Source organism: Gobio gobio (assembly GCF_949357685.1).
Source record: "Gobio gobio genome assembly, chromosome: 17".
NCBI lineage: Eukaryota > Metazoa > Chordata > Actinopteri > Cypriniformes > Gobionidae > Gobio > Gobio gobio.
In genome coordinates, this window is record NC_137110.1 from 11,212,191 (window position 1) to 11,231,190 (window position 19,000).

General features: G+C 38.7%; 1 protein-coding gene across 1 annotated transcript in view; it reads left to right on the top strand.

Moving 5' to 3' along the window:
- cntn3b (contactin 3b) overlaps positions 1-19,000 on the top strand; it is a gene marked incomplete at its 3' end in the record, with an annotated part of 92,395 nt that overhangs the window by 35,754 nt on the left and 37,641 nt on the right. The window contains exons 4-8 of the mRNA XM_079840223.1: positions 1,173-1,348; positions 5,977-6,072; positions 11,202-11,405; positions 14,451-14,553; positions 16,832-17,016. Coding sequence (XP_079696349.1) covers positions 1,173-1,348; positions 5,977-6,072; positions 11,202-11,405; positions 14,451-14,553; positions 16,832-17,016 — 764 coding nt within the window. The remainder of the gene's footprint in view (positions 1-1,172; positions 1,349-5,976; positions 6,073-11,201; positions 11,406-14,450; positions 14,554-16,831; positions 17,017-19,000) is intronic.

Genomic DNA, 19,000 nt, shown 5'->3' on the forward strand with positions numbered 1-19,000 from the left:
CTGATTTAGCACAACTATGGGTGATTTTTAAGGTTCTAGATATCGAATCACTTGAAAAGGTATGAATTGATAATTCTTTCAATGTTAGATAAGTTAATATACATTTTATGATTGCGTGCGTTGATTATTTTGGTTTTCTGATGGGAAACATGCCTCAGCTTACACTTTATTTTAAGGTGACGTAGTTACATTGTACTTATAAGTATGGAGTAATATTAATTAACTACATGTACTTACTTTAGAGTTATGGTTAGGGTTAGTTACTTGTAATTCTGCATAATTTACTGTTGTTATTATTATAGTATGTAGCATCTACATCACCTTAAATTAGTGTTAAGTGTTACTGAAAATCATATAAACCCACAAATTACACCCTTCTTGGATGTACAGTGGCCCAGAAAGTAGGAATGTCATTGCATTAGATGATACAATATTAAACCAATTGGCATTTATTTTAAAGAAATACCACTCAAGCATACTTTTCAAGCATATTATCTTAGAAAAAGATGTTGTTAAAAATGAACATGAAATGTATTTGTTTTCTGAATGTTTTAAATGTCCATAGTCCAACATGTCTGCTGCAATCGAGGGTGAACTAACTTTCAAAATTGGGATCAGATGGATAAGGGTTCATGCAGTTTGTGTGTCAAATGAAATAAAATAAAAATTATTCAGCAACCTGCAATGATTCCTGCATTCCGAATAAGTCTTAAGAGTTGCAGCCATCACATTATTATAAGTAGTCAGAGTTGCTAATTTGCCCTATTTCCTCACTATCCATGTTGAAAATGTTATATTACACATGCAAGTGAAGCTAATTAACTGAAATCCCAATTGAAAAAAAAATGAATCTTTCATAGTTGAGTGTGAAAGCTTTATTTTATAATTAGAGAGTGAAACCTACTCGTGACTACACATTGCACATCTTCAAGGTCAATAAATAATTAGGCATTTCTGATTCTTGAGTGCTGTTTTGTTTGCTTTCATCAGTTATTAGTCTGACTGTACTTCAGAAGAACAAAGAAGGAAAACAAATGTCAGCAATGAGCTTTGTTTCATGCTGAATCTGGCTGTATAATGAAGCTGGCTTCATCAGATCGATGCATGTGATGAATATTGGTTAGTTAGCTTCTCTGGAGACCACACTCCTGATTGTGTTTGCGTCTCTCCAGATGGTCTCTAAATGGAACGTTCATTGATCTTCATGGTGACGAGAGGCGTCGCCTGTCTGGAGGTAACCTGATCATTACTGGCCTGGATCGAGACCAAGACAGCGGTGTCTACCAATGCACTGCCTCCAACGCCCGGGGAACCATTCTCAGCCAGAGAGCCACACTGCAATTTGCATGTGAGTTATGTAAATGCATATTTCTTTTATTGTTCAAATAGGGTTGTCAGTCAAATGATCAGTTTATGTATTCAACAGATGCATTTTTCCAATGCCGCAATAAATAAATACATACAGGACAAACATACATACATACATACACTACCATTCAAAAGATTGGAGTCAGTTGTTATTTTCTTTAAGAAATTAAACTTTTATATTGATCAAAAGTGAATGAATGCCAACTTCTATTTATCAAGGAATCCTGAGAAAAACGTATCACAAATTCCGCAAACATTTTTAGCAGCACAACTGTTTTCAAATGTGTCTTGAACAGCAAATCTGTCACGCATATGAACACGTCTTGTCTGTATTAGTTCTCATTAGTTCCCATTGTGTCTGATTAGTCCAACTGTTCCTGTTTAGTGTCCTTATTTGCCACGTGTATTTATTCTCCCATTTCTGCTCAGTCCCTGGTCGGTTCTCGTTGATGTTTAACGTGGTTGTTTATGTTCTGCCTGGGTTTACTAAATAAAGACCCTCACCCTCACCTTCGTTGTGTGCTTTCCACAACCACCAGCGTTACAAAATCAGCATATTAGAATGATTTTCGAAGGATCATGTGACACTGAAGACTGGAGTAATGGCTGCTGAAAATTAAGCATTGCCATCACAGGAATAAATAATCATATTTTTCAAGTACAGAACATTTATTTTAAATTGTAATAATACTTCACATTCTTACTGTTTTTACTGTATTCAAATAATTAGGACATTTGTCAAGTAAAAATAAACAAAATAAGAACAAATAACCAAACTACAAGCAACAGCACAAATACATACTATGAATCGAAATAGCGCTTAATAGGGGAATCGCGCTTCAGAGTGCACACACACAAATATTCACTCTGCGCACGCAAGTTCTCTTTCGTGTCTTGCTCTTGAATGTTTAAATTGGCAAGGCTAAAATGAGTTTAGTTTAAACACAACGTGTGCTGTTCAGGTCTCACCTGCGCTTACGCGCTATCAACACCCGAGGATGCACGAGTGACTGTTTTGTCCACGCTTTTGATCATTGCTGTTATGTATTAGGAAGCCAGAATGTCTATCCTTTGACAGAAACATACATTAGCCGAACTCTGTCTGTCTGTTTTATTTATTTTCAACAAACCATATTATAGTTGCATTTTCAGATTTGAGATGAACCGTGGTCCAAGTGTGTGCCGAACCGTAGGTGGAGAACAGGATGATTTTTTTACCGAGAACTGTTACACCCCTAGTAAATGTGCTGTTCACACAAACAAGGGCATTCCATCTTTTTACCAGAAAGATACCATTCACACATCAATACCGAAATACAGGTAAACTCTGTGAAATTGACTCTGGATCGTCAGTATTTGAATCTCAATAGAACGCACGCTCCGTGGGCGTGGTCGCATTACCGGATAATGAAGTGGCTCGTGGGTGACTGACATGTATCTCTTTTTTAACAGATTACATAAACACAGAATATTTGTTTTCAATTTGGTTTACATGATTTAAAACCTGACATTTCAATGTTTCTTTAGACATATGTCTCATGTTTGTGAGACAAGTATTCACTAAGATAGAGGTCATATTCTGAAGACTGAATGAACATATCTGAATGAACGTCTTTGAGAGAGAGGCTACAGATCGCCCATCATGTTTGTTTTCTTTATTTTGCAAAAAGCAAAACGTGTTTTTATTGTGACTGTACACAAAAATTTTTTTTAAAAGAAACTTAACAGATTATAATGATGTATAACACTTGCCTGAATGATAAAAAACGACAGAGTTATTTGAGTCTTTTTGGCACTGATAAGAAAAAAGCATTGTACGCAATAGTAACTTAATAGAAGATTAATAGAAAAAATGGCAGAATCTCGAGAGGGAGATGCGGCGCAACAGTCCATCTTACCGTAAACAGCTCCGACAGAACATTATGATTGGCCCAAAGCAAGCTCCTTAAATCAGCGCGTTCTGACCTTGTAAGATACATGTTCATAATCCCGTTCTTTGTTCACACACACCATCTTAATTTACTGTTAATGTTACAACTTCTTATTCCGGGAAATTTCCAGAACTGTTTTACAGGTATTTTTTAAAAAGGTCCTGTTCACACATGATCTCTTAACAGTAATTTACCAGAAAAGACTGCATGTGTGAAAGGGGCTTATATACATTAGCTCAACCAATGCAATTTAGATGCAGGATTAACAATTTGTCCAAACAATGGCAAATGGGAGGAGCGCTTGGCTTGGCACTTGGCTGTATATAAACGACTTTGTAAAAGCACCCGCTTTGGTATTTGGTATTCACATGGCATTGCTGAAAAAAGAGCAATCAAACGAGCTGTCAAATGTGACAATTTCACAGGGTGAAGCGCCATTTCATCGACTTCAAACTCCATCACTCGTTCTCATTAGTCACCAGCTTCAACAGCATCTTTGTAGGCTACGTATTGACTAGCCATATTAATAGCCGTACTGTCTGCGCCACAAAGTAAACTGCCAAGGATGAGAATAGCCATCTTAGCCACCTGGCCTCTGTGCCGTTGATTTAAAACGCTGTCCTTGTGCATGCTCAAAGAAATCACATCCTCAAATCAGCTTTCCTCAAAGACGAGGGAAGGATTGTTTGAGATGAGAACACACCTGGCCATGGGCTTCTTTTGTCTGACGGTGAAGACTCTTCATTCTCACACCATCTACCTATTGATCCACACAGAGCATCATACGTCCCCCTAAGGAGACAGATTCCCATCTTTATGGGTGGGAGAATGAATCTCACTTTAGGGGACTGGTTAACAGGACTTGCTTGACATTTATTTCCTATATTGATCATTGGTTAGTCAAAGGGGAATTATGATTTTAATAAGATGATAATGCCGCTGGCTTTGATAATATGTCATTGTGGCATTTCTTATCTTTCAGACAGCTGTTGAAAACTGCATCCCATCGCGTTGCAAGCCAGTTTGAAATGCATGCTTAACTGTAAAATGTGTCTTTAGGAGATTTATTCCATGGTGGCTTTCTATTGGCTGTGTATTGGGGTAATCCTCTCCTGGGGCGAGTTTGGAATGAGTACCTTTCTCAAGGGTGCAATAGCAGCAGTGCAGATTTGTGACCTGACAAACCCTGGCTCACACAAGCACTCTAGAATTTAAAGCCTAGTTGTAACAACAGGGATTAGTCAGATCATTAACTAGTAGCCTCTCATTTATATTGTGATGGGGGATCATATACATGTTTAATTTGTGTTTTATCCATGCACATTTCGCTCCCCATTGACTACCCTACCATAGTATTTTTGTCTATGGTTTTCAATTTTTTCGAGATCTCTGGATACAAACATTCTTCCAAATATCTTCCTTTGTGTACTAAAGAAATGTATACAGGTTTGGAACAACTTGAGGGTGAGTAAATTATGACAGAATTAAAATTTTTGGGTGAGCTATTTAAATTAGTTATGTTGTTATGACTGGAATTACTGATGACTCGTTTCGGCAGTTCAGAATCGATTCTTTGAGAAGACAATAACTTTATTTGTAGTGAACTTTGATCTTTAAAACTTTGCAGACTTTTTACATTCACAAACAGCTATGTTACACACTGCATGAAAGGTAACATACGAAAAAGTATAATAGCGTCACTTTAAAAGGCTTCTCGATGTTGAATGTTCCACCATCTCATAAGAAAGTTCTGAAAATGAATCCACAAACACTCACATCCTTGACCTTCACATCCAGATATGAATGTTTTCCATTTATGAAGCAACGGCATTCACTGTGGACATACCACACAGTAGACTACAGCCATCACATGAGTCCAGCCTTATAGATTTTAACACAAGATACCATTAATCAGCATCTGTGGCTCTGCCACTCAGGCTCTAAAGCCATTCATCCTGTTACATTGAGCCGAGCAAGTCCTGCTCTTTCCTCTTCCACCACAGCTCAGTACTGTGTGAAACTTCTTTTCAGTTAGCGGGGAATCTCTCATTAATCTTCCCCACTGTTTTCCACCACCTCTCCCTAAACCTGATGTTTTCTTCTGCTTGTTTTGTTTATCAGTTTTTTTCCCCTACTCTGTAATTTGTATTATCGGTCACATTGACTCTGTATTCTTTGTGTTGGGAGCCTGGCTCTTGGCTTGTTTGCTTAAGGGTGTGGAATTGGCACAGCAGGCCACAGTTACAGAAGGCCTTCCCTGTCACGAAACAAGGAGAAGGTTTTTATCTTGCCAGGTATATGAGCTGGCTGCCAACTTCCTCTCCTCCTGTTAATTTGTGAGGATGAATCGTGTGGACATGTATTGACAGGGAAGCTAGCTTCTGCCTCAGTGGGTGAGATTAAGATATCTCTGGTAATGATGCTGGTAGGTAGAGGCAACCCTAGCATTCCTTTTTTTTCATACATCCTCATACTTTTTCACTAGACAGCATTGTTAGACACCCAATGTATGCTTTGGACTTTTCTCAAATGATTTGGTTTCCTTCTTTTTGGTTTCTCAAATATTACGTGCTACTAAACGATTGTTTTTCCATTTGTTTTTCTATGATAGGAAGTTCTGTTTTCATTAAGCGTGCAAAAACATGACCTCAGACAAATGTATTTTATTCTTTTACAGATCTGGAAAACTTCAAAACGCAGACAAGAAGTGCTGTCAATGTGAGGGAAGGCCAAGGGGTTGTTTTGTTATGTGGCACACCTTTGCATTCTGGAGGTAAGTCTCTATATCTTGCCATTTAAAGCTATTTGAACAATCTGTCTTATTGTGAACGTTTGATTGGTTAGTCAAGCAAAGGGTCTGTTTTCATAATCTTTAATCAAAATGCTCCTCCTTTTGCAATCACATTGCTTTTCCTTTGGCGTCACTTTTAGCATTATTTATATACTATAATAGTATTTATTAATATTTTCAGTTACTTCATAGTTTTGTAAAATGTTTGTATTTTTGTTATCTTGTTATATTTCTTACGGTGACGCATTGCTGCCACATACATATTTTTTCTACTCAATTATGTCGTAATAACGAGAAATGTCGTTTTAACGACATCTTTTCTAGAAATAACGAGATGTTATGTCGTTTTAACAACATCTTTTCTCGTAATAATGAGATGTTATGTCATTTTAACGACATCTTTTCTCGTAATAACGAGATGTTATGTCATTAAAACAACAACATTTTCTCGTAATAACGAGATGTTATGTCGTTAAAACGTATTTTCTCCTAATAAGGACGTGTTGTATAGTGATGTGTGTATATATGTCTTTATCCACATTAGAGAATTCATATAGCCTAGGTGCCTTTGTCACACTTCCATGTTTTAAAAGCAGAAGTAAGCTCAGCGTAAAATAGGCTCTTTCACTGCCTGTATCAATGGCAGTGCCCATAGCTTTTGGCCGTATAGCTTTTGGTCGTTTTAATGAGAAAAATATGTTGTTTTAACAACATAACATCTCATTATTACGAGGAAAGATGTCGTTAAAACGACATAACATCTCGTTATTATGACACTGGGTCGCACAGGTTATTAGAAAATATTTACCAATAGCCAAAAGGATTTTTAGGCCTTTTTTGGCCAAATCTGTCTGGCTACATTCTGGTGTGGGACATTCACTCACCATCCAATCAGTTCCTCATGCCTGATGCCATACATTTTTTTTCTCTCAATTTTTTTCTAAAATATCAAAATATGGAAGTAAAATGGATTGCAAATGGTAATTCGCTTTCGACTTTTAAAAAAGTAGTCAGAATCTGTGAAGTGCTGTGTGCATACATACACCGATTAGGCATACCATTATGACCACCTTCCTAATATTGTGTTGGTCCCCCTTTTGAATTTGGAGTCAACACCTCAAACCATTCCTGGACCATTTTTGCTTTGTGATAGGGTGCATTATCCTGCTGAAAGCATGAAAACATGAAAGGGTGTACATGGTCTGAAACAATGCTTAGGTAGGTGGTACGTGTCAAAGTAACATCCACGTGGATGGCATGACCCAAGGTTTCACTGCAGAACATTGCCCAAAGCATCACAGTGCCTTCACCGGCTTGCCTTCTTCCCATAGTGCATCCTGGTGCCATGTGTTCCACAAGTAAGCGATGCACACGCACCCGGCAATCCCTGTGATGCACCTACACCTTCTTCCATTGCTTCGTGGTCCAGTTCTGATACTCACTGTTGGCTCTTTTGATGGTAGACAGGGGTCAGCATGGGCACTCTGACTGGTCTGTGGCTATGCAGCCCTATACACAACAAACTGCGATGCACTGTGTATTGTGACACCTTTCTATCAGAACCAGCATTAACTTGAGCAATTCGAGCTACAGTAGCTCGTCTGTTGGATCGGACCACACAGGCCAGCCTTCTCTCCCCATGTGCATCAATGAGCCATGGCTGCCCATGACCCTGTAGCCGGTTCCCCACTGCTCCTTCCTTGGACCACTTTTGATAGATACTGACCACTGCAGACCGGGAACACCCCACACGAGCTGCAGTTTTGGAGATGCTCTGACCCAGTCTTCTAGCCATCACAATTTGGCCCTTGTCAGACTCGCTCAAATCCTTATGCTTGCCAATTTTTCCTGCTTCTAACACATGAACTTTGAGGACAAAATGTTTACTTGCTGCCTAATATATCCCACCCACTAACAGGTGCCGTGATGAAGAGATCATCAGTGTTATTCACTTCACCATAATATTATGCCTGATCGGTGTATGTACTTGCTTTTAAAAACATAAAATGCTTCCTTTCATCCCACTGAATAACAAGAAACCCTTTTTTTCCTTGTTTTATCAGCCCTGGGAGATTATATAAAACTTGTATAGGGCTTTTTTAGATGAACTATTGGTGATAAATAAAATGTTTTAAAAAAAAACTATTTGTTTCATGTTGCCTCCTTTGATACAGGCTGTTTTTACTTTTCTATTTGAGAAGTATAATACAATCCAGTAGAAACTCAAACTCCAATGTTGTTTGTTTCTGGAACCAGAAGTGGCGGAAATGCATGTTTGCATGGTAATTGTGCTTCACTTAGGCCTATATGCTCCTATCCTTAGACAAGGCTGAGGTTGTAATTCAACCAGCTGTAATTGGACAGAAGTCATTAGACCCCAAGTGCAAACAAGAACCAGGCAGTGAGAGACATCAATATCAATTAGAGGTCGTGACTATTACTGCGACAAATGAGATGTCAGAAATTAGAAGATGTGAATTTATTTGATAGGCTGGCAATTATAGTTTGCCGAGATAAATCTGTAATTAAGCATTTGTTTAATTAGAGAACCCCGAAGAAGAGCATTTCATATGAGAATACTCTAATGTTTGGCTTTAATGTCACAAGCGATTGAAAACATAGGCTAACTATGACTAAGAAGCCAGAAATAAATAATTCAAAAGAGCTGAAGAGCTAGAGAAGGAAGAAATTTAATCAACTCACTTTGTTGCGAAGCAGACCCGTTTCTGAACCACTGATGATCACTTTACTTGGAGTAAGCATGCTGGTTAGCATTAGGCCTTCTAAAGAAACTCATTTACTATGGATCGCAGATCTTGCCATTGTTTGTTTGGCTTCAATTTGTTTTTTTCATTTGGATCACTTTCTTTTCAATCAGACCTGAATCTGGAGGCAAATGGAAATAAAGACCTGAAATTGAAGTCTCAACCCAATTAGTAGGAAATATGTTTTTTTTTTTCTTAGATGAATGCATTTTCTGTACAGAGTAGGCAATCAATTGTTTATTACTGAAAAATGCAAACAAGAATGCTAAGCTTTGCAAATTTCCAACTGATTCTATTATAAAAGTTTTTGCTGTGCATAAGTTGAAGAATTACAATATAGCTGCTCTTTATCTGTTTAGATTTAGGCTGCGCATTGAACTCAAAAGACAAATGGGTTATTATTACCAACCTGTTTTATTGTGGAAGAAGCTATATTATTTTACACTAGTAATATTTGAAACATCTAAGCTATTTTCCCCAAGAGCAATGCTGAAGATTTTTATTGTTGTAAAAGCATGTGATCAAACACAGCATGTGATCAAACATTTTAAAAGCAAGTTATCTCTGCTCCACATTTGCAGTTTCCTGCTAGATCAAAATGCCTTGTTATCAAAGTAGCCGTGATCTAGCTGTCTATTGAGGTACTGAACTCAGAAAAACAAATGAGTTATTATTACCAACCTGTTTTATAATAGTGGAGAAAGCTTTATTGTTCTACACTAGTAATATTAAAATCACTTTTTTTCCCAGGGCAAGTGTTTTGTTTAAATTTAGTGTGTGATCAAACCATTTTCTCTGCTCTACATTTGCTAAATCAAATGGCACAATATCAATACACATACACTACCATGCAAATGCTCAAGGTCAGTAAGTTTTTCTTAACGAAATTGGTAATTTATTCAGCAATGTAAAAACTGCTCAAAAGTGGCAGTAAAAACAATGTTATAAAAGACTTCTCTTTCAAATAATTTTTTTTTTTTTTTTAGAACACAGGGGGGGTTCATGGTTTCCACAGAAATATTAAGCTGCACAACTGTTTTCAACATTGATAATAATAATGATGATAATAATAACAATATTTCTTGAGCACCAAATCAGCATATTAGAATAATCTCGGATGACTGGAGTAATGATGCTGAAAGTGAGAATTCAGCTTTGCCATCACAGCCATGAATTGCATTTTAATATATATTCAAATAGAAATCAGTAATTTCAAATTGTAATAATATTGGACAATATTGCTGTTTTTATTGTATATTTGATCAAATAAATTCCAAAAACATTCTTATCTACCTCAAACTTTTGAATGGTAGCATTCGATTTAGCTGTTTACGGATTGCTTATAAATTACATGTATAGACATACATATTTTGTATGAATATTAGAGCATTCAGAGCATGTATCTCTTGACTTTGACCTTGTCCGTCATTATTTTCAAGCTGTAGGCAATTTTTCCGGCATTTCTATTATGCCTCACTTCCTTACATTGTCAAAACAGAGCATAGACAGCTCTTATATTGTATATCAAAATGCAGAGGGCATGTTATGTTCCCCATGATTGCCTTATTTTTCCCAGTGGTGGGCTCCTCCATTGTAGTTCTGAACAGCATGTTTGTGTTTTAACTTACAAATATCTTTTTGAGAATTTCGAGATCAGCGCATTTGACAAAGGCTATCATTTATTATTAAGCTAACAGAGCTCTGATGCTAGGATTCCCGGGCCAACCTGATCATAAAGAATTTCCTTTAACTTCACAACAACCAGCCTGCCAGCGTGTTTCCCCGTCTTAGGATGGGTGGCGCGTTCTCGGGGGACACTTTTTGATTGGCAGCCGTCCTGTACACCTTTCCAACAGTTGCATCATGTGCACAAGCCTCTCTTTCCTATGTCCTTCCCCCTCTTAGTCTCCTGTAGATGACACGCTAATGCACTGTGGCAGGGCCTTCGGTCTTTTCTGGTTCAGCCTTTTTCAGTAAGAGCCAGCCATGCATGAATGACGCCAGAAGAGAAGCCTTTGTCCCCAGCCACGGTGAAGCCGGACAGGGCATGTGTCATAAGAGTGCCAGTGAGGCGCTTTAATCTAGTTTGTTTCGCTCCCTTTCCTGCCGCCTCACAAAGGAAGAGCTGCTCTGTTTAGTGAGCCTCACCTGCCCTAAGGAGGTCAGCCCGAGGCAAAGCGTGTGGTGTAATACAGACACTTTGTACGCCTTTCTAGCCAAGATTCTAGTTTACAGACACTTTGTACGCCTTTCTAGCCGAGATTGTAGTCAAAGTGACTCAACACCTTTCTGAAAATATAAATGTCTGTGTCAGAATCTAACGCTCTGTTTCTGACATCTTTCTAGACCTCACGTTCACCTGGGTCTTCAACGAGTACCCTCACTTCGTCCAGCAAGACAGCCGGCGCTTTGTGTCCCAGGAGACGGGGAATCTCTACATAGCTAAAGTGGAACCATCTGACGTAGGGAATTACACCTGCGTGGTTAATAACACCATTACCAAGGAGAGGGTGTTCAGTTCGCCGACACCTTTAGTGCTGAGAAACGATGGTAAGAGGGGTGTCTGTCAAATACTGTACAGTTACCTACAGGAGCATACTGTAAACATTTTTTGCAAGTTTTAACGATAAAAGACTCGACTACTCGAAACCCTGTTACTTGGTTAACGGTAAAGGACCCTATATATTTCAAGCGATATCAAAGAACGAACTGGTTTTAGGTAATTTCAAACAAAATCAGGCACAATCGATCGTTTGTTTCGGGAGTTTGAAAAAGCTTGCAGAAAAGTTTGCTACTGCTGGTAAACACCTTTGTACTACCATTGGTCCATGGCAATTATATTATGTTGGTGTGCCCTGAGGCTCCGCTTTCTTTGACATAGAAATCTTATCTGGTTCATTTGTTATAAGAAAGCTGCTCTATAGTAGAAAATGAAGATGCAATTCTAATTCAAAAGCAACACTGTCACAGTTTTTTCATGTTTAATACTGTAATGCTGCTTGCTTTAATCCAATCTATTGTATAAAGTGCTATATAAGTAGGCATGACGTGACTTGACTGGAGTGCCGAATTGCAGAGCTGGTGCAAACATATCCACATCGCTATGTTCAGATACTTTCTTAACTCACTGCTGTTGTTTTTGTTGTGTTCATTTTGTTATTGGGAGAAAAGCGCGCAGCATGTATTAACATTCATCTAAATCTCAGCAGCTTGGACAGCATAAGGATGCTCGCGGACATTATACCGCTGGTCACGTATTTCAAACTACTTTTTAACCCTAAAGGCTTGTTCCCAGACGATTATTGCGCACTTTTATTGCCTTGACTAAACAAAGGACAATGTGAGTGTGCACACCGACGTGCAAAAAAAAACGCATCTGTCTCCTTTTTTTAGTTTTTTTTTGTTAAAAACTGGCCTACCAATGAGATTGGCGCTTTTGTTCACGTGCCTGGATCTGCTGAAGTGACAGTAAAACACTACTTGGTGGCTCAAGCACAAAACGGTCTCGCCGAGCACACATTGATACGATGAAGAGGAAGTAAGGAGACAACAAAGAAGATGAGCTGCTAATCCTGCTTGCCAGTTAGCAAAAAGTGTGTGAATGGTTTTGGCAGGCACGTAAAAACTGTCTCTCTTCTTCTTCTGTGTGACAAGCAAGTGTCAAGCGTAAAGTGGCGCAGCCCCACCTTGTGTACCGGGAGCGCCATCTACTGAATTTGCAGGTTCACTCAGCGCAGCGCCAGTGGAAATCACTTGGGTGCGAACACAAAGACGCGTCGAAAAACGCCTCGAAAAATGCGCGATAATCGTCCTGGTGTGCACAGGCCTTACGGCTATGTGTCTGCCAAAGTGTTTTTTTTTTTTTCAGATCTTACCCAATTTTTCAATTGTTTTCGATGGGAGCGCCACGTTTTTTAAAATGGCAGGAGCGTAACAAGAAGTTGAGCGTCTATTTCATGCTGAATCGCAGAGAGTTGAAGAATGTTCAACTCTGGGCAAAACACAGTGCTCATCACTGTCACTTTTTACCCAGCTGACCAATCACAGTGGAGGAGGGGCGGGACAAATACAACACAGTCCAACCGCCACATTCTGCTTGTACAACGTCGACAGATGACAACAACAAGCATAATAACGGAGAAAAAAAGAAAAAGAAAAAAAAGAGCCAGGACAAATACTTTACATTTTATCAACATTTTTAGATAGAAACAATACAGAAACAAACTATCTGTGAAATGAGATACTAGTAACACTTCCATGGATATTCTGTATCATAGCTTGCTTGCAAAGAGTCTCAACAAAAAAAAAAAAACCTTGTGTTGCCAAAATGCTCTCAAGCACCAACAGCCATGCATTTTCAGCAGAGCGCCTAGCATTTTCAGCTGGCTAAAATCATTTTGGTGGACATGCGACCTAAACAAAAAACGATAAAGAACTTTGCCATATGTATCGGGCCTTAAGAACCCTTACTCTATATTGTGAAAAACTGTAATAGATATAATGGGACATTTCTTAGTTTTTGTCTTTCAGTTATGTACATTAAATGGATAGTTCAACCAAAAATGAAAATTCTGTCATCATTTACTCACCCTCTAGTTGTTTCAAACCTGTATGAATTTATTTCTTCTTATGAACACAAAAGAAGATATTTTTAAGAATATGGTTAAGCAAACAATTGATGGGCCCCCTTGACTTCCATAGTATGGATATTTTTTTTAAAAAGTACCATGGAAGTCAGTGGGGACCAGCAACTGTTTCTTCAAAATAACTTTTATGTTTATCAGAAGAAAGAAACTCATTCAGGTTTGAAACATATTGAGGGTGAGTAAATGATGACAGAATTTTCATTTATGGGTGAACTATCACTTTAAGGTCTTATGTTACATCTTCATATAAATTCATATTTATTGCATTATTTTAGTGTGTTACCATGATGACAATTTGTGTTAGAGTGTATGGCACTGTGCATCTTCTATATAAGTATTTACCTCAGCTTGTGGTGAAGCTTTCTCTTTACCACCTGTCTTTTAAGGTGGTTGGCAGTAGTTTATAAAGGTAAAAAACTGATTTTAGTATTTGGTATATCAACATTACTTCAGTTAATGAAACATAAGTTTTTTTAACGTATATTTGTTCAGTCTGTAAAACTTAAAATGTTGCTACCATGGTAAAGTTCTAGCAACCACAGATTTCACAGATTTTTTTTTTGCAGTATATCTTACTTGGGTCAAAGCAGCATGTGACATTTTTAGAGAGATCTTCATTCGTATATGTGAGAGGTGTATTTATGCCACTGTCTTGAAAGCTAAACTGCCTCTTTTAAGAACACTAACCTGCACCCTTGACAGTGCCTCAAAGGAGGCCACACTTCCATTTGAGATGGATCCTGTTTTTATTATGTGTGTTCCATAAATCTTTAATAACGTGTCTCTGTATTTTTGGCACAATCTTCTCGGCTCCCTAGCTCATTGACAGGTCTTTGTGTTTTGCCATTTGTTGTTGTTTTGCTTGTATTCTGAAGTACAAAGCTTGTATATCATAAATCATGAATGACAAAGCCGTTTGCATCTGTGGTGTATTGTCTGCCCATGGCAGGAGCGATGGGAGAGTACGAGCCCAAAATAGAGCTTCATTTCCCAGACACCATTCCAGCTGCTAAAGGATCCACGCTGAAGCTAGAATGCTTCGCCCTGGGAAAGTAAGTCCGACATGCACACACCTGCGTCTGTCTGTGTCCTCTCTCTGCAAACTGTTGCCCTGAGTTCACAGCCTTGCTTAGCGCTGTTTAATTTTATCCTGCGTTATAAAATACACTGCATTTGTGATCAGCACTTCAGGTTCATTCTTAATGCGATTTGCAATCTGTCACGGAAGCTTTTTACAGAGACCTTTTTCACTATAATGGCCTGCTTTGCAGAGAGCAATGACCTGCAAGATTTTGTCCTTAAATAGTGTGGAAATAGAGCTTCAAGCTTCTTTTCAAACGAAGAGCAGAAGGGTTGTCGTTTAGAAAGGGGGGTAATGCAGGTTTTCAAAAAGCGGGAGATGATGGCTTTTCACACTATACAAGGAGTGCGTCACCCTTGATTCAATTCTAAATCAGATCCATTCGCACTATATATCTTTGAAGAAGTGAGGGGGGAAATGGATTTTCTTTTGCCAAACATTATGGAATTTCACTTTTTCAAATGATGCTAGCAATGCCAGTGTTATTGAACTGATCAAAGATTCAATTGAGTTTAATATGGATAAAAGCATCTTCCAAATGCATATATGCCACTACCACTTTCCAAAGTTTGGGTTTGGTAAGATTTGTTAACATTTTTTGATTTTTTGATGGCTGAGGCCCCCTTCGAACCATTGGAGTCGGCTGGACCAAAGGATCGGACTCTTAAGGTGGCTTTTCTCCTTGCCATTACCTCTCTCAGGAGAGTGGGAGATCTCCAGGCCTTGGCGGTAACGCCGACCTGCCTGGAGTTTGCCCCGGGAGGAGTAAAGGCCATCTTACACCCTAGGCCGGGCTACGTGCCTAAGGTGCCATCAAGGGTGGTCAGGTCATTGGTCCTGCAGGCATTTCATCCTCCGCCTCATGTGACGGCGGAAGAGGGGAGACTTCACCTACTCTGCCCGGTTAGGGCGCTCAGAGTTTATTTGGCGAAGTCTGCACAGTGGAGGAGATCACAACAACTGTTGGTGTGTTTTGGCTCACCTAAGAAGGGATTGCCTGCGTCTACTCAGACAATCAGTAATTGGATTGTCCAGGCGATTACCATGGCCTATCAGGTGCGCAGTTTGCCTTCACCTGTGGCTGTGAGGGCTCATTCCACCAGAGGCATGGCCTCTTCGGTGGCCCTTCTTTCTGGGGTCCCCTTGCAGGATATCTGCGAGGCGGCCGGGTGGGCTACCCCACACACTTTTATCAGGTTTTATAGCCTGGATCTCCCTACGACGCCTGGTGCTAGGGTGCTCCAGTCCTAGCTGTGCCCGGTTTCCGGCTTCACACTAGGGCAGGCGCTACCCTTCGGTGTGGCCTAGTGGGTACTCGTTCCCCAAAGCGTCGTCCCGATGCAGTGCGAGTTCCCTCGAAAGGGAACTGCTCGGGTTATGTATATAACCCTTGTTCCCTGAGAAGGGGAACGAGCACTGCATCCCGACGCCACACCTCGGCGCGCCTGGAGCGCATGCTTCAGAGCAATTACTACCGCCATTACGTTCCAGCTCCCCTTTTATACTTCCGGGTATGCCGTCACAATGACGTCATCACGCACGCCAATCGGATTGGCCTAGTTGGCATTCTGGTTTCAGATTCGCTGATGCTAAGGGAGCATCCCCAAAGCGTCGTCCCGATGCAGTGCTCGTTCCCCTTCTCAGGGAACAAGGGTTATATACATAACCCGAGCAGTTTTTAGAGTGTAGAAACCATAATATTGTGCAATTGTATTACCATTTAAAACCATTGATTTCTATTTTAATATATTTTAAATTGTAGTTTATTCCTGTGATGGCAAAGCTGAATTTTCAGCAAAATCATTCTAATATGCTGATTTGGTGTTTAAGAGACATGGTGCTGCTTAATGTTAGGAAACCGTGATGCAGTTTTTAGGATTTTCTTTATGATAGTTCAAAAGAACAGAATTTATTCTAAATATAAATATTTTGTAACAATACAAAAGTCTTAATTGTTAGTTTTGATTAATTAATGCATCCTTGCTGAATAAAAGTAAAAAAAAAAAAACTTGCATACTGATAATAAATATTATTGCATTGCTAGAATTCATTTTATGACATTTTAGATAAAAGCATTTCACTTGTAGAAGATCGCTTGTTAGAAAGTTTTTCCATAGCAATGCCAAGGTCATGGATTTGATTTCCAGGGAATTAACATAATGATTAAAAAAGTATATTTGCTTTTGGTGAAAATACCTTTCAAATGAATGTGTCTAACTACTAATGATGGCTTTGTTCCGGTTTCACAGTCCAGTTCCTAAGATCAGCTGGAGAAGAACCAGTGACATTTCATTCCCAAACAAAGTCAAACTGAAAAATTCTAACGCCATTCTGGAGATTCCGAGTTTTCAACAAGAGGACACAGGGACGTATGAGTGCATAGCGGAAAACAGTCGTGGAAAGAATGCTGCAAGGGGTCGCGTGTCTTTCCATGGTGAGTTGATCTCATTCACCCTCGATTTCTAGTTATTCTTTATATGTATGTGTCATTTAATATTTCTTTCTCTTTTCATCATATCACATACTTTTCCTTAAATTTATTGTTATACATGTGTGTGTATTTTTTCTACCTCTTGAATTTGTTATGTGATAACGATAAATAGATGCGTCTGTTGACAGATCAACTATGCCTCATCAAGATTTACAGTAATTTGACAAAATATGACTATTGGCAGTTCTGTTCCACCTTGAAACTGCATTAATAAATCAGTAGACAGTGGCATCAGTTATACTGCAGTTATTAATTCATTTGGAGGTGTTTTAAGTATAATTATATTCATGCAATTAGAACATTATGATTTATGTTTCACCTTTTTTTGAGAAAAATTAACACAGGATAAATTATTATGGTTCACTTAATTTGAGTTTGTAGGAGATATTGTTTACAACTTTATTTATTTAAAATAATTTATTTGTATTTTATTTAAAAAAATCTTTACTTTTGTTATTGGAGCTATTTTAAGGCAACAACAAAAATATCAAATGTAACAATTTTAACCAGAAAGAAAGCAAAGCTATTGTAAGTTTGATATGATTCTATAACCGTTTTATAAGGTTCTATACTACCTGGAGTGGCATAATTATGACATTTTCCACCGTCATTATGGCACGTTAAACTGTACACAACCTCGCTATGCCATATATGTCATAACTCACAGTGAAGACATGTCATAACAAGTGTCTCATTTGACTTGTGGCCTTGAGAGACATGACATTTCATGATTCATGTGATTGTGACCTTCTGCAATGAGCACCTCATTGTAGAAGGGCGCAGTGGTATTCCATGAAAAGTCAAGCTTAATTTGAAATGTATGGCATTGTTGTATTAATAATTGTATACCCTTTACCTTCACCCTCTCCTTGGGTCATTTTGACCTGAAATTCATTTTCTTTCAATAAAAACAAAATAAAAAAATGAGTGTTCACCGAAGTGGTACAAGACCTCATCAGTTTTGTCACACTTCAAGTTGAAATACACAAAATTGACTGGATTCAAGGAGTTTTTGTGGTTGTAATAAAAATAGTAACAAATCCTTCCCCCTGACCCCCATAGGAACGATTGGGAAATGGGGAAAATGTTTTTTTATTTGTAAAAAAAAAAAAGTTCACTATCTAGAATACACACACTATGGGTTGCACAGACTAGTCGACTTTAATGCTCTGTCGTGACGTTTTAAGCTTGAAGTTGACTAGTCGCTGGCCTATAGAGGGATAAGCCATTTCCTGACACGCACGCTCCCTTTCCAAACAGTTAAAATGACAAATAAATGCATAGCCTACTCCGACAGCTCTCCACAAGACATGTTTGATTATGCCATCTGGATGCTAAAAATTGATCGGGAGAATGCACGCTTATTGTACACGTTAATCAATGTTCTAAACTAATGCGTGCTGCATAACGCGCACACATAGCTCGCACATCTCACGGAGATCGCGTGTGCCTCACACAAAATCATAGAGTAGTGAAGAAATGTATTGTCAGCACTGTTCTGTGATTTATCAATAAAATAGCGTAGAAAAAGTTGACATATATTTCTTAGTAACTAAAACTCACAGCTTCACTATTAGTAGAGACACTGACAGGTAGAATTAATTCACACGCAAATGCTCTCTCACTGATGCATTCATATAAATGTAATCTTTACTGTGCTACTTTATCTGTATCTGATTCAGAACCAGCAGAAATCTGTGAGAAATTTAACGACCCGAAGAGATCTGATAAAAAAAGCTGTTATGTAGGAGCGTCTCAGCTCGAGGTTCAGGCTTATTTGGTAATTGATGACGTCATCAGCAACTAGTCGACGTCGACTCGCCTTTCAGCACAAAAATGTTGACTTTAAAAAATCTGAAGTCGTTTAACCCCTGACACACACAAATACATACACAAGTGAAGGGATAAGACCATAGAAAAGCCCAAA